This window comes from Brachypodium distachyon, chromosome 1 (genome assembly GCF_000005505.3).
Source record: "Brachypodium distachyon strain Bd21 chromosome 1, Brachypodium_distachyon_v3.0, whole genome shotgun sequence".
In the NCBI taxonomy this organism is placed as follows: domain Eukaryota; kingdom Viridiplantae; phylum Streptophyta; class Magnoliopsida; order Poales; family Poaceae; genus Brachypodium; species Brachypodium distachyon.
Window position 1 is genome coordinate 62,019,689 of NC_016131.3, and position 16,708 is coordinate 62,036,396.

At 39.8% G+C, this 16,708-nt stretch overlaps 1 protein-coding gene across 1 annotated transcript; it reads right to left on the reverse strand.

Moving 5' to 3' along the window:
- Positions 1 to 1,236: 1,236 nt before the first annotated feature.
- On the reverse strand, positions 1,237 to 14,969 carry LOC100839026 (nuclear cap-binding protein subunit 1). The gene is made up of 19 exons (XM_003557877.4): positions 14,778 to 14,969; positions 13,646 to 13,705; positions 13,172 to 13,228; positions 12,109 to 12,180; positions 11,820 to 11,882; positions 10,642 to 10,818; positions 9,764 to 9,889; positions 9,580 to 9,646; positions 9,203 to 9,399; positions 8,614 to 8,684; positions 7,744 to 7,828; positions 5,573 to 5,641; positions 4,883 to 5,001; positions 4,248 to 4,386; positions 3,583 to 4,083; positions 3,039 to 3,338; positions 2,694 to 2,875; positions 2,233 to 2,344; positions 1,237 to 1,546 (listed from the first exon to the last, which is right to left on the reverse strand). The coding sequence occupies exons 1-19, from the start codon at positions 14,862 to 14,864 to the stop codon at positions 1,433 to 1,435; spliced, it is 2,598 nt and encodes an 865-aa protein (XP_003557925.1). The 5' UTR covers positions 14,865 to 14,969; the 3' UTR covers positions 1,237 to 1,432.
- Between the last annotated feature and the right edge of the window lie 1,739 nt (positions 14,970 to 16,708).

The following is a 16,708-nucleotide window of genomic DNA, read 5'->3' on the forward strand; positions in this document are numbered from 1 at the left end:
CCTTCTTCCACCATGGAATCCACTCTCTCTGTCGAATCTTGCAGGCCCGCCGCCGCCGCCGTCGCGCAGGCCGTCGCTCGCCGTTGGGCTCGATGCCGCTGCCATGGCCTCCCTTCTGTCAAGCTTCCGCTCGTTCTTGGAAGAGACGGCAACAGAATAGGAGACGACGGCGCGAAGCGGCTTGTCGCCGAAATCCGTCGGGCTCCAGGCCAGCCGTGAACTTCCTGCATCTGGTCTTTCTTCTCCTTGCGTACATATCGAGAGGGAAGGGGCAGAGGAAGAAGACGGATGGGGGCAGCGGAGGGCCCGCGCTGGAGGAGGCCAGAGGAAGGACTGGAGGCGAGCGAGGGGGCCGCGCAGGAGGAGGCCGGAGCAAGGGCGGGAGGCGAGCTAGGGGGGCGCGCTGGAGGAAGGGCCAGAGGCGACCATGATTGGATTGAAGGGCGCATAAGAGGGAGGGGGCAGAGGAAGAAGAGGGAGGGTCAGAGGAAGCCGGGGTCGGTGGCAGGAGAAGGACGGCGGCGAGCAGCGGGCCTGCCGTCACCACGGCCTCCACCAGCCTCCCCTTCTCCGGCAGCGAGGGGCAGTGGACGGCAGCGGCGGCGTCAGGGTTGCGGCGCCAGGCTCCTCGTTGACGGCGGCGGCAGCGGGGCTCGCATGCGACGACGGCGAGGTCGTAGCTGCGGCTGCATGAGGTCGGAGCAGGGTCGGCGTGACTCCGCGTGAGGTACGCGTGAGGAAGAAGACGGGCGCGAGAGAGAGACAGCGCTTCGCTTGAGGTTTGGCCGCGTGAGTCGACCGATTTGGCCGGCTCACGCGGACCGGCGTTTCGGGAGTTTTTTCGGTCGAAACCAGCCACGGCCCTAAGCCAAACACGAGTAAAATCTGTTTTGGGCCCGTTGGCATTGGGCGGTCCGACCCTGTGAACCAAACACATTGTGTCACATCACCCAAAATAACGATCAGACAATTGGCATTATTTCATACCTGTGAGTCCCGCCTGTCAAGCCCCACGCCTACGGCCTACCATGATGTAATTTCGGTTTGGTGCAGTCTTTTTTTTCAGTTGTAGCATAATTGATCTGTGCATCAGTCTTGGAAGCATAATAAATGACATGAAGTGCCTTATCATGCCGCTGTCCCAAAAGAGCTCCTACTGCCTAATCACCCGTGTCACACATAAGCTCGAATGGTTGGTCCCAATCAGGTGGTTGAACAATGGGAGCACGAGCAGACTTGAAGTTTCAAAATGGGGGAAATCATGTTGCTTAGGTTCAGGAATGTCAAACCCAAATCGAAGAAATTCTTGAGTATAAATTTGCCAAGTGTTCTGGACATGTCAGCATTAGTGTAGAATGGTTAGAACTTGTCTTTGTGTATGATACAGGTGAATTACAACACTCGTCTGGGAATAACGGTCAGAAATCAAAGGTTAGACCCTTTCACTAATTGGTCTGCACAAACCAGAGAACGCAGCTTTCCGGATTAGAGGGTGAATATTCCCAACGAAAACTTCCTCATCCAGCATCGCAATGTGAGACCAAATCTGCGTATGCCATGGACAATACAAAAATCAGACATTTTTAAGCCCATGAAATGATGCAATGGAGTGATGTATTTTTATTCAAAAAATCGATACCTACATCTTATCCTGGCTGTTACCACTTGCTAGAAGATACAAGTGATGGTTACAAGTTAAAACATCACTAGTATCCTGGCTGTTACCACTAGTAGATGGTTTCTGAATTTTAGCTAGGTCCAATTCTATTTTGTCCAACTTTTTTCGACATAAATTTCATTGAACATGGTATCCATGTTAAAGTACTCCTTCCTTTGCATAAATACTCCCTCCGTCCCAAAATAAGTGACGTGTATTTGTATAGATTCTTATACAAATTCACGTCACTTATTTTGGGACGGAGGGAGTAGTACATATAAGTTTTGTCCTAAGACCATGTTTATATAGAAAGAAAAATCAACATCTACAGTAACAAGCAAACACTATGAAAACATATTTCATGGTGGATCTACTGTGACTGATTTGGTATTGGAGATGTTGATATTTTTTCTATAAACTTCGTCAAACTTAAGAAAGTTTGACTTCGAACAAAATTTATATGCCCTATGTTATGAAAAGAAGAGCAAGATAACTTCCCAATGATTAGTGAATTTATCAGCTCAAGGAACAAACTATTCAGGCAATGGGTCCAAGCCTCCAACAGCAATACTCACCTCAGTTGCATATTGTCGAGAAAATGACTTGAGATACCCCAATGTGCAAAGACACCATTGCTCAAGCTCTCCAATACTGTAACCAACTTTAGTTTTTTTACCATTCAGTTGACTGTCAAAACATAAAAGTAAGTTAGTACAGAGTCCCTAAGACCTGACCAGCACATACATGACTAGTAAATAGGTTCCTGGAATGCCACTGTACACAAACAGCTGTTACAAACATCCTAATCAGCAGGTGCTAATTCATCTAGCAACCAAATTGTTGCATTTTTCCAAGACTAATTTTGCAATATTATTAGCAGTACAAAAGTGTTAACAAGCCCGAACACAAAACAAATCTCCATCAAAGCAAAAGGGCCTAAACCATAAACTGGCTGGGGTTTTCCAAAGTGTAGATTGAAACATCTAAAAGAAGTATTATTGTGATATAAATACTGGAAACTGAATAATAAACTGACCTGTCATTGTCGGCGCCATTTTCATTGTCTATCTCCATAGTTGCCACTTCAGGATCAGCAGCTGCAAAAGTTACGTCCTGATCTCCAGCACGTAGATTAGGAACATCTCCATTAGCAGAAATGGGTGGTAGACGTTCAGTAAGCACATCAACAAAGCTCTTGAACAGTAGCCTAAGCAATTCCTGTAAAGTCCACCGCAATATAATGGGTGAGTTGATGTGAATGGATGCTCAACTATGCGCTAGCAAAGCAAGTACAACAAAAAATTGGAATATCGGAAAATATGTATATCAATAGACATGCAAGGGTACACAGAAATAAGAGAAAGGTAAGCAAGTAGCATACTTTGCCTTCTTCAAGTCCCCGAGCAAGGAGAGCCTCCTTTGCTTCTAATGATTCTTCAGTAGCTACTTCCTCTTCTTTTGCTCTGTCAGCAAATCCTTGAAGGCGTCTTAGTCTTCCTGGTGTTTCAGATGGTGCAGGTTGGCCCTCAACAATCTCAAGTACAGATTTAGCCTCCTCCAACTCTCGGCTGGCTTTTGCACTAGCCTCTTTTGCAACTTGAATACTTTTCCTCAGTGTTTGAATTTCCTTACGAAGGTCACTCACACGATTGTATGTTTTACTAACAGTATTCCTAAGAATCTGTTTGAGGGGATGTCAATCAGACAGGTTCAACAAAAAAGAGTATAAAATGCGTTGGGGGCTGAATTGGGCAGATGGATCCATGCCATTAATATATAGTAGAAATCTCTTTGTATGTAGTGTCAATTTCATTAGCCTAACAAAAAACTTAATAAAGATAATTACCACCATTTTTAGGACACATGGAAATTTAGAATGGAAAAAATATAAGGATAAGGAAAAAATATAAGGACAAAGAACACACCTCCCATGGACGATCCGAAACATGAAATTGATCGACATTAGCAGGAGAAAAAACCCATTTGACTATAGCCAAATTGGAAATTAAGCGATAGCCCATCATTCTATCAATAGCTATAGCAGTCATCTGAGTACTGTTCTTCCAATAAGCACTGACTTCATCCATCAACAATAATTGCATTTCCTCATCTGGACATAGCTTGGAAATTATTTGACCATATCTCTCCAGAACGGTGATAAGATGGGTGAAACTTTTTGAACCGATGTCAAGAAGTGTCTGACTAACAACATCAATAGCGAATTTGGCACCATTTGCAGGAACTATTTGTTCTTCAACCCACGAAATAATATCACGTGTAGTCTTCCTCCCTCTAACCATGCCAACAAGTTCCTTCGACAGTCTGTGGCCTTCGGTGCTTTCTTTGCTATCATCAGTATGATATCTGAAATTAGGCCCAGCTTTGGGGGGTAACAGTCCTTCCAACTCAGTAGCATCCTCAATACTCTGGAGAAGACACAATAATTTAAATAACTGTTGCGCAATCAGCAGAGACAATTAGCTATAGAAGCATGGATATCAAAATAGCAAAACGTAATCCAAAAAAGTAATAAATACGTGAAAATAATAGCCCTCCTTATTTAAGGACTGGCCCATAATATATCACTGACCTGCTTGATTTTCTCGAAATAGGACAACCTAACCTCCCTTTCTAATACTTCTTGGACAAAAACACGTTGCGGAGCCCATTTTGGCAGGCCTTTTACACTGGCCCACTCCTGCCAAGGCCAGATGAATTGAAAATTTGACCTGTGTAAGCAGATGATATTGTTACAATTTAGGAGTACAAGGCTACAATTATTTTAAGTGAGTAGGAATATTGACAGGAGACCAATTATGTTATGCAACCAATTGCCTAAAAAACTATACTAGAAATGTATAACATCCTTTTTTTTAGAGTGAATTACTCAAAACCACAACTTCATGAACTTATAACAATCCTAATCTTTTAAAAACATTTCACAAAACCACAACTTGTGGTCTGATCTTTCACACATAACCCAAAATGGTAATTTCTGTGCATTTGACAGTAAACCTGGCATGACGGTTGAATTGTTATAAGTTCTCGTGAAGTTGTGATTTGAGTAATTCACTTTGTTTTTTAAGCAATAGCAGAAGAGGATCATCATTAGAGTATCGAACATCTATAGGAATGGCTTAATCAATAGCCAATAGGCCAAATAATAAATAGTAACATAGGCAGGAAGCCGTATGACCAAAACCAAATCCATGGCAATGAACTTACAAGTGGTGTGAAAACCATAGGATAAGTCTGGTGCGGCACTCTGTATCCATGTTACTAATTCTGTCAAAAAGAGCATGCACTGCTGCTACCACAACAGATGGAAATGCAGCTGGCAAAGCCTGGAAGAGATTTTAGATAATTAGACTCATTCTAGTCATCCTCAAGGAAGGAAGTAAAACCTTTTCTTTCATATGAAGGAAAAAGGCAAACCGCCGCTACGACGTTTCTACAGGACATTTCACATGAATAAAGCGGACATCAATAGTTTACCAAAAATAAATGGCAGTGGTATAGATGAAAACATAAGGAACTATACAACCAGAATATTTTTTTTGTAAACTATACAACCAGAATATGGTATGCAGATAAACGTACAAGCTTAAGACTAAAAACAAATACTAGTATATAGCTATGAGCATACTATAAGTAAATCAGAAAGGCAGATGAGGTAAACTAAACCAAGAAAGGGATTGTGAATTCATAATTCTGCTCACAGTAATTATAGCAGTCACCATACCATTATGCAGTGAAAACAATTCACAACATGCACCAAAAGAAATTGCATGGGCACAATTCAAAAGGTATATTAAATCTCACATTCTACACTGGCCTCAGCACTAGTGGTGCTTGACTAAACAAAAACAATATTAGCCTAAGCAGTCTCAGAGCATTAAAGATTGAAAGAACTACCTTGCAAAGGTCGATTATAACCAATGTATAGTAAATTGGCCTGAAAGGTGGATTCGGCAGCAATAGTAGCTAGAAAATAAAATATATAGGTCAGAATAAAAGTCTTGATTTTTATTTGACAAGTATACTCACTGTACAGGAAAAGAAAAGACAAAAATAAATGCACAAATGTTGCAATAGGTATCCTAACTATATCTATTGTGAAACTATAGTGTGAACTGTTAAGACTGTTAGGGTGTCTATATATAATCCATAACATCCAGACTACAGCATGGTAGCGTGAAGCCCAGAACCAAAATCCAGATGAGAGACAGAAATAATCATGTGGTACCAATCAAAAGATTATTCAAAGGAATGTTGAACCCAGCTTCTACGCAGATAATAACAGCTTGAAAAACAAATTACAAATTTATAACAAAATTAAGTAGATCCTAACAACAACAAAAAAATCTGTCTCTTTGTTTCAAATATTGTAAAATATTAGCTACATACCCATGTGTTGCTACGGATAAACAAATTAGACTGCTTGCTGAAGATAAATTAGATAAAAACACTATTATATATTAGTGCCACTTGCTTGTAATTTATCTCAATTTTTGGTGGCAAATATCATCACTATCTTAATAATTTAATAGATGTACTTGTTTGCACTAGAATAAGGTGCAAAGTCATTTTTTTTACAATAGGAGGCAAAGAGATGTTGACAGACCACCGCCACCAATTGGCTTTTTTATAAGAGTAATAAAGATTGTGTCAAATTGCACAAATAGTATGATATGAATATGAATGACACCAGTGGCAAACCAGAAACTACTCGCAGGAAAGAACATTAAATAGTAAAAAAACTAATTTAACTTCAGTACCTACGTTATGCAAACTCAGGCCCGCTAAACCAGTGACTCCAACCCACATGCACCAAATAGGCCCAACCGGAGAGCACCACAAGCTTCTAAGAGGTCTTGGGCCATCTCCCCCAAAAGACTAGCCTGAGAGGAGGGTTGCCCTCACCCTTATAAATCATTCCCTGCCTCCTCCCACGACTTAATGTGGGACTACACTGAATAAATCTCCCCATCACACATCGGACAGTGGACACCATGGGCCTGCTAAAACCAGCGTTCCGGCCCACCAACCATGACCTACCCACCGTGAGTCCATCGAGATTTCTATCTGGACACCTATGCTTTGATAACAGTACTTACAAATCCCAGGACCGCTAAACCAGCGTCTCCGGCCCACATGCACCAACTAGGCCAATTGTAGAGCAACACAAGCTTATATGAGGTCTTGGGCCCTCCCACCCCAAGAAGACTAGCCTGACAGGAGGGGTTAACGTCACCTGTACAAGTCATTCACTGCCTCCTCCCACAAGAACACAACCTATGTGGGACTAAACCCAACAACCTAAGTGAGTACCCAAATTTGATTTAATATGTGGCATGCTGATTACTAGTCTTCCATTTCTTAACACATATACGTCAAACTCTACTGAAAATCTGAATCTATTGCTTATCTACTAACCTTGTTCAGAAATACTTTAGCAGCTTAAAGTTTTCAGCCAGCTTTTGCATGCTTTACTACCAATATATTTTTACGGTACCACAAACAGCTACAATGTTACCAGATCACAATCTTAGGTGGGATTTTTTAGTCTCCCAAATATACGAGATTACAAATTGTATGTTTCTCTACAAAACATAATTACATATTGAAAAGTGGAAAACTCGAATGCAATTTTTGGATCTTGAACAAAATTTTGTACATTACAGGTGCGCGTATTCACATCCCAAATGAACATAATTTTCAAAGCTTCTTTAAATCATTTCATATGAACTAATCATTTCAAACTCAGTCCAATACGTGAATAATAATATCTGTACAACGCACAAACTAATGTAAGATTAGCCTCAGATCATTGCACTCTGGAGTCTGTGAAACACAGTTTTATTCACCAGGTCTTTCAGAAATGCTTGGGTGGAACTCAAACCGTGCTCCGTGAAAAGCAACGTTTACAACCCATTTCATGGCAATTTATTAATCCCTATGTTAGAAATTCAGAATGCAAGAATATGAAACATTCACTCTCCAACAACTAAATAATACAGTTCACTTAACATGAAGGCAGGCACACAGAAACTGGTGATAGAAGCATCAAATAATCATAATAATACCTGAGAAAATATGGTCTCGGCCATCAGGTATTCATACCGAAAAGGCACAGGAAGGCTGACCAGATAAAATGCACACTCTTTGCGACTGTCTTTCAAAGAAAAATATAACCAATACAGAATTAGTAAGAAAGCTGAAATAGTACGATTGAGTAGATAAATTCTAAAATAGAACAAAACTCGACCAATGTTACCAAGATGAGCATGCCAAATGTTGCCAACCATAATTGATGCATTTAAAAATTGATGTTTTTGTTCGCTGGCAGCAACATTATCACAGTTGAGTTTAGTCTACTTTGACCTTGTTAGGCTTGTGTTGGTTCTTTCCGTAACATTTGGTGTGCCAAATTTCTTACCTCTACTAGTTGCCACACTTGTGGCAAACGATTTGCTTGCCACGAAGACTGTGGTAGTGTGGTTTGCCACACTGTTCGGGGCAAGGAGTGTTAAGTAACAAAACAGGTTAGTTCTAGCTAAACAGAAACTGCAGAGGTTAAAACAGAACCTTGACCCTAGGGATTAATAATACTCCCTCCGATCCATAATAAGTGTCCTTGATCTAGTACAACTTTGTACTAAATCAGCGACACTTATTATGGATCAGAGGGGTAGATGATAAGAAAACAGGAGTCAATACAATTAATTTTTGTTAGTAAAGGGAAAAACAGAAGACTCGGCAATAGGGAGTTAGAGGCCACCAAGTTATATTCATACTCCATACTAAAGACTGACCAGCAAATCCAGTGAGTAGTTGTGTCAGCAATTCATGCATTAACAAGTTTAACAACCACATGTGTGATATCCAACATTCTCAACTTCTATATAAGTACCAACAACAATAATAAAACTGAAACAATTAAGATTATAACTGACCATCCATTGAAGAAAAGCAGCACATCCAATATGTATTCTTCAACAACAAAACGATCTACAGGTTGCATATTCTGAAAACAAATGACGGCTGATTAGTCATCCAAGAATGTAAAAAGCTGAACTTGGTAAGCATATAAACAGTGGGCAGGCGGTCAGACAGGGAATTCACTGAATAGATGGCAACAATCATTGTGGTTGGTGGATTGGGAGGTGAAGGAATGCTTGCATTTTCTGCAGTGCTTCCCCAGCCATACTCGACCTCCTGAACACAATCAAGTCGGAGGCAAGATCTTGGTTTACAGCGTGTGCAAAGAAGTTGCAACTGCTCCTACCCAATGGTTGCATTAAGGATCCTTTTGTTTTCTGGCTGTAACCTACTTTGTGCTTGTAATTTTTCCAAGTTCTATCGATACAACAAGGTACAACGCTCACTGCGTTATCTCGACAAAACGAAAACAGGCGAAATTTGTAATGTAGAACCAAGTAGTAATTAATGTCATGTCACTTTACGTACATTACAGAAAATACAGAAAGTAAAGCATGAAATGTAACAATGGTCAATGGGCTATAACATAAAGTTAAAATTTACCTCAGCTTTATTTGTTGGAAATATATGAAGCCTACGAAGCCTTTGGGGGTACTTTAGATCGGCCTCATGCTTCTCTTGCCCTTTTAATATTTCAGAAGCTGAGAGTGTGAAAGTAGGCGGAGGGCAACTAACTGGGGGGAAACGGTGAGACTTTCCAACTACCAACTGAGCTTCAAACGACAAGTGAGGTTTTGGAACTGCAGGGGAGTAGTTAAACAGAATGTACAGAAAATTAGGCAATAGCATGCTTAAGATTATGTATACAATCAGCACTGAGCTGGAGAAAGAAAAAGAAATCCTAAGATTTAACCCTATTGCATTGAAAGCATTTATTCCAATCAGCAAACATGTGTGTTCAAAAGCACAAACTGACGTACCACTTTTAACCTTCCATCCATTGCGAGAAAGAACTTGAATACGCTCCCATAAATCTTCCATGAAATCCTGCAAAGGTTACAAGTTACAGTCCTGATCTAAATAACATCGGAGGAGTTTAAATGGATATAAGGATTCAGGAAACAAACAGTTGTCAGGTTCACATATTCAAGAAGTTACCATTACCTTTTTATTGGGAGAGTCACCTTCATCTGTCTCAAAGACTGAGAAAGCAATATCGTCAAAATGCCTTCTGATGCTTATGTAAGATTGTATACCAACCAGAACTCTCTCAAGTTCATCCGGAACTTGCTGCATGTTAGAACTCATCAGTGCATTGTACCCATGAATTCAGGTCAGTAAAATTTTCTAATGCACAATTTTCAAGTAGAACTTTTTCTATTAGAGCGCTAATTTGGTGTGCACTGACTACTTTTAGTAAGGACAAAATGTGTGTTCCTGACTCATGTTTCCAAAAGTTCTTGAAAAAAGATCATGGATGATGTTCATATTGCTCCGGAAAGATACAAACTTTCAAGGCCAGTATTTTAGTAAGGACAAAATGTGTGTTCCTGACTCATGTTTCCAAAAGTTCTTGAAAAAAGATCATGGATGATGTTCATATTGCTCCGGAAAGATACAAACTTTCAAGGCCAGTATTATCCATACCCTTGAGATTTAAGGGCAGCATACGAGAGGAGTTTATCATAGACATCTCTTAGTTCTTAGAAGAGGGGATTCAATGTCCCTATTTCAATACTTGAAAGAATAGGTTGGGTTGCTTACAGTGCGGCTTTAAAAACATACAATAGCATGCTATGGATTGACATTACAGAATAAAGATACCCTTCTAAAGTTCAAAAGGAAACTCAAATAAATGAAGTCAGATTGAACCACAATCCACAAATGCTCTAAAAAAGGAGGTAAATCACTGTAGCTCAATAAAGATGATGAAGATTAATACAGCCAGAGAACTAAAAGCATGTGTTCGGTTAAATCACTCATATTAGACACCAAAGGTTGTGAAGATTAGGCAGTAAATCACAACAGTTTAACAAAAGTACCTCAAACAGTTCTGAACCACCCCACGGAAGAGAAGCCAAAACACAATAAACATAAAAATCAGCACGTGGTTGCCAAGATGGATTTCCAGCTTCTTCATCCAATATTGTGGCAGCAGATGATAATAGTGTCTCATATGTCTCAATAATGGAATCTGGCGATATAACTTTGCTGCACATCTACAATACACACATAAAATTTACAGTTACGAGAAGAGGTAAAGAAACTACAAATTGATCAATCCATATGCCCAAAATACATCAAAAGCCTTTCTACCAGCAAAAAAGAGGGCAGAAAGAGAACCCTCTCTCTTTTTGAGAAAAGAGTCAAAGTACTCAGCCTCAACTTGTTATAAACTCAATCTAGAGCATAATTTAAAGATGATATCAACTAAATAATCAGCTGACTAAATGCAAATTTTACAATCATAGAATTATTTTAAATCATGCGATCTTCACTAAGAACTATGAATGTATCTAATAAACAGAAAATATATCTCTAGAGCTGCAGGGCTTCAGTTTCTGTGGGCTGGAGAGGCCGAAGCTACGCAAAATAAACCGTAGCTAACATGCATGCAACACTGCTCTTGGGATTGTAGCATTTATATAGGATCACCATCCTTATGATTTTTCTCTGTAGAAGCCTAGAACACTACAACACTAGTTTGCTTTGGATCAAGACAGTTTTCCTCTCTGTGTCTCCCTAAAAAAGGGCAGTTTTCCTGTGTCTCATCCAAACGACTACCCTGCAACTTTTTTTTGTGTTGCCATTGTCAGTTTTGCACCTGCATTCTCGTTGTGATGCTGTGTTTTTTATTCCCACAATTATTATTCCATAGAACTCTCGACCCCCAACCCAACCCCAAAAACAAAGCATTCCCTCAGGCACCTCTCCATGTTAGTTTGTACGTTAGCTTTCATGGTTTTGTTTGATAGTTAATTGTACTTGTAGTTTTAGAATTACTTGTGACATTATTCTGTGCAATTGCATTGTTGCGTGTGCTTTACCAAATTCATTCAATACCCAAGTTAATGTAACAGTAAGAGAACTAAAAGCCTTCAGCATTGAGACTCAACCGTTCATGAAGATGTGTTGCATGTCACAGGTTAGGACACAGGAAAGCAGCTAGCAAAGAATGATAACAGCAACCAAATCAAATCAAAACAACTACATGACTTACCAGGCCACTCAGAAATCGCAGCAATATCCTGATTCTGTCACGATTTTCATTATGTAAAGCATCCTGCAATTATGAAAATCAATTACAAAGCTAGGATGGTCGTCTAAGAAACCAAAAGTTGGTCCTCCAATCATGCATGGATTTGATATTCAGTATTTGCGAAAAAGAAGTCGAGTAACATAAATAACGCTGGAATAGTATCATAGCGAATTTGTCTCCAGTGGAACAAGGGGAAAAAAAGGTTAGCAAATACGCCTAAGTTATGTGATGTAAAAATAAATATGCATACCTGCAGGTTGGCCTGTGCTGTATCCACAATACCCTTGGCGAAACCTTCATTTTCTAAGTTTATCAAACCTATCTGACATTAAAAAAAACAGCACAAGCATCACTATGAATTAGCTCAATTATATAAGTGCAATCATATACTTGCATCTTATTTTCAAAATGTTGTAGCGCTAGGTTAATTTTATGTGAGATTAGTGTTAAGTGCAGAAGGTATCAAAACCCATCACCGTAAAATATGATCCAAAACAATAGACATAGCTTCCTTGGTTCCTCCTCTCATAACAATATGCATGTAAAAGCAATGTCATACACATTTAACCAAACAGACAAATATCATCATCCAGCATACTGTATACATCATCAACGGGATCAACGGACCTACAATTGATCCATGTGCATGTACGTGCAACAGGTGTGCATAATACTGGAACATTTGTTCATTGCACAATACTACTTGTGGAAAGAATGAAATGAGTATATATTCTTGGCTGTATTCCAGAAAAAAAAAGTATATTTCTTGGCACTGACATTAACATTGCATCTTCCCATAGGAGAGAAGATAAAATGAACAGACATGCATAAGCAACAGATAATAATGAAATATACACAAATGAAACAGCATCATAAATCATGTTAAAAGCATGATAAGACCTACGTCAACAAAATATGAACCAAAGCATATGAGAACTTCAAAGTTCTCCCAGAAAGTTCCATCAACAATCATATCAACCAATATTTTATATCAGGATTACATTATGTAACTGCAGTTTATGAGGCAAATACAGAGGCATATTTTTTTATTTCATAAGTCCAACCTCCCCAATACTTCAGAAATTCAAAAGGACAAAATGCAGGCTAGATCTCCATTTTTTTAGTAGTGCTGGTATTATATGTTGCTTCTTTCACCTTCTGGACATAATAAAGGAACTCAAAGCATGCCAACAAGTCAAAATTCTATTGACATTGTGTAAGTACTTAAAATGATTCACAAGTAGTATTTAAAAAAGGGCAAGAGAACATAAATTAGAGAAGTGTTATAAGCTTCATAGGAAATATTTGCATACCAAAACTCCAAAGAAAGGAATCTTGTGAGGTAATTGTTCTGCACACTGAAGTAGAAACTGCTTGGATAAAGATACAACTCAGTTAGCATCTCAAATTGATTCAGACATTAGATAACAATATTTATCCCGAACATTAAAGAAGTAAACAAATACTACAGGATCCAGATCTATTCTCTCTGTTCATTTTATCAGTTTGTTGTTTGCTGCCTTAAATGACTGCGGCAAAAAATTATCAACATCTGACCTTAGTTTAAAGAATGCACTACAGTTGGGAACAAAGAAATTATGCACTAACATAGAACTATAACATATACATTGCCAAAAGATAGCCAGATTGGAATAGTGAATGTAAAACAATATGGAGGTTTTCAATCCGGAGTCCCTTATAAACAGGATCAATTCTTTTTCTGCTCGATGAATAGACAGAGTACAACAATAAGTAAACAAGCACACAGTAGAATGTTGGGTACCAACCTCAAAAATATCATCTTTGGAGTGTTCATATTCACGGCAAAGTACTGTGTAACAAGTTTCCTGTAAAGCAAATGATCGGCCAGCACAAGTGTGAAAAAAACATCGCAATAGATGAAAATGCATGCTTCTCTTAAATATGTGCCAAACAATGTGCCACTTGTGTACAAACTTGCTACAGCCCTTTATCTGGCAACTTGAATAAAATCATTCAACTATAAACTGCATTTCCTAACAAAATCATGATTGTACCTAGAGATAACCTTCATCGTACTTACTACTCCCTCCATTCCATAATTCTTGACGCAACTTTGTCTAGATACGGATGTATAATACGCGTTTTAGTGCGTAGTTTCGCTCATTTTAGAAAAAAACTTGCGTCGTCAAGAATTATGGAACAGAGGGAGTAACATCTAATAGAGCCACAATTTCACTTATAAGAGGGAAATTCACTAGAACACTAGAAGCATGATAAATCATATCAGCTGTTCCTAACGTAATAACCACCCTGTAATTCTAGAATTGATATGATTCCAACAGAATTACGTTGTGATAACACAAGTGTGCAATACTGCAGCCTGACAAGTTCCTAATGTACTACTTAGTTTGCATCCTATTATGATCTCCCCGCATTGAACCAAGTTCCTATATCTTAATGCCGACAGCATAAGAGGATCAAACCACCTAACAACCAAATCCAACTCAGGAAAGTCACCATACTAGATTGACAGGAACAAAACAATGATAGCATAGTCCACCGAGACAATTGTAGGCACCCTACAAGGGCGACTAAAATATTGTTACAATGCGCCCCATCCAGATTTGCAAATTTGACTAGGGTGTCCAGATAAAAACCAGTTCCACACAGCGCACCAAATACCTATAGCTCCGGACTCTGTAGAGGACTGCCATAGGTGGGTAGTAGGGTTTTGGCCTTCCCACCTCGACCACCACAAGTTCCCACCAAAAGCGCACATAGCAAAAAAAACGACGCCGTAGGTCAGGCTGGCTAATGCCCGCCGTAGTTCACCTCAGAAAAACAAACCACGACGCTTTCTAAACCAAATCCGCACGCCCTAGGGTTCGGAGAGCGGGGTGAGGGAGGGGCAACGAGTTGGGAGGGACGGGCACTCACAATATGCTCCTTGTGGTCGGCGGAGCCCCCGTACTCGGGGCACCTGTCGCCGATGCGAAGCAGCAGCGTCCTCCAGCCGGCGCTCATGGCAGCGGTGGCGGCGAACAGAGGGGAACAGAGAGGTGTCGGGTGCGGGCGGAGGAGGCGACTCGGGTCGAGGGTTTTGGTTCGGACTTCGGAGCGCGGGGTTTTGGTCTTAGATGGGGTTGCGACATACATTCGGAACTCTGGACCGGGCTGTAGCTCTGGCTCCGACCTGAACCTGAGAGTGGGACCTGGCGTACGTCACGTACCTGTAGGCTGTAGACGCTTTCCCGGCTGAAACTACAGGTAATTTCGCCATTTCGGTCCCGGCTTCGGTTTCTAGATCCAAGTTTTTTCCACGGATACGTATGATTCCAAGAATCTATACGTCGGCAATCATAGTTTTTATGTTGTCCGCACTAATTGATCATATCTTTTGCACTTCTTTTGACATCCCAGTATCATATGCTAGGTTTGTGCATAGGATTGCTTACGAACTCGTCAAAGCAACCAAAGTCAGGTTTAGGGCTAAAACTAGAAAGATTACTCAAATTGTCAACCATATCGACAGTTCTAGCCTTGCCTGGCAAGGACAGTCATTTGGTAGCACTTAAAATTTCTGGCTTTGCTAGGCAATATTGTCAGCAACTACAACAAAAACCTTGCCGTCTGAGGAGAGCCAAATCGGCTCGCTCGCACAGGCAAGCCCACGTCTTACTCTCAGACCAACAAGAAAGCCAAGCTTCAACCGTCTAATGAGCTAGCTTACCAAATGACTATCGTTGCTTTGCTGGGACATGCCGAGAAAGGCTAGCTGCTAGCCTAGCTGAGCTAGGCATGGCAAGAGACGGAATCAAACAACTCCTAAATGAATTCACACACGAAATACATCATTTCTTGTGTTAGAGATATAAACATGAATAAACAATAGATTGTTGCATCACCTAGACATTGCAAATAAAAAAACTATTCGCAGTATTCATGAAATTGTAAACAACATATGGCTTTCATGTAATGATACTATGAATGCATTCAGAACACATAACCTAAAATATATGTTTCCTTCGTATATGTTTCCATCACCCCAAATATTTTGATGACTCAATTGCATCAGCTAGCAACTTAGGTTGCATCCTGCAGTAGAAAATAGTTCATTTTTAGCCAAAAATTCCCCATAATAGTTCATAAACACATACGCTCAATATGTAAGTGAGTAAAAAGAAAGTAAAAACGTATCGCCTATCAAGAAACTGATAAGACGAAATGTCAAGACATAATGTATAAAGCAACAATAGCTAAAAACAAGCACCTAGTTAGGTAACATGTGAATTTGCAACAACTACGACAAGGATGATGCAAAACAGTTCGTCATTAGCTCTCAATGGCATAGTACTTAGAGAAGCAAAGAAACACCTTCCATCCTAAACACTAATAACTGTTGTGGCTTCAGTTTACTGTGCCTTCACCATGAAAGAGCTCATTTGTTTAATATCAGTACTAAGGATACAAAACATGAATATTCATCAAGTACACGAAAGATGAATGTAGTGAAGAAGCAGGAGCACAGATGTACGAACCAAATAAGGAGCGCATTTCTTAACTCCACTCATCAACAAGAATATATTCTCATGCAAGATGATTTTTAAGTGTATAAAAAAAACTTTAATGAACAATATGTGGAATTAGCTGCCTATATCTCTGACTACAACTTTTAGTCAAAATTCTTAGAATTACTTGGAAAGGAATTTGGGTTGATCTCCACGGTGTCATGGTGCCCCAAAATACAAAAAAACACTTCAAGGGCAATAGTACAAAGAATTTCATGTTTAAAATCCCTCTGTATCATTAGGCAGGCAATTATCTAAAAGATATGGGGAAAAATCATATTCGGAGCAGAGCTAAACTAT

What these genes read in the sequence shown, in the direction of transcription:
- LOC100839026 (XM_003557877.4), bottom strand. Translation starts at nt 14,864, where the DNA reads ATGAGCGCCGGCTGGAGGACGCTGCTGCTTCGCATCGGCGACAGGTGC. An exon ending in GTGGTTCAGAACTGTTTGAG is followed by an intron (nt 9,890 to 10,641) that starts GTACTTTTGTTA and finishes TCTAACATGCAG; the next exon opens with CAAGTTCCGGATGAACTTGA. An exon ending in AATGGCGCCGACAATGACAG is followed by an intron (nt 2,345 to 2,693) that starts GTCAGTTTATTA and finishes ATGTTTTGACAG; the next exon opens with TCAACTGAATGGTAAAAAAA.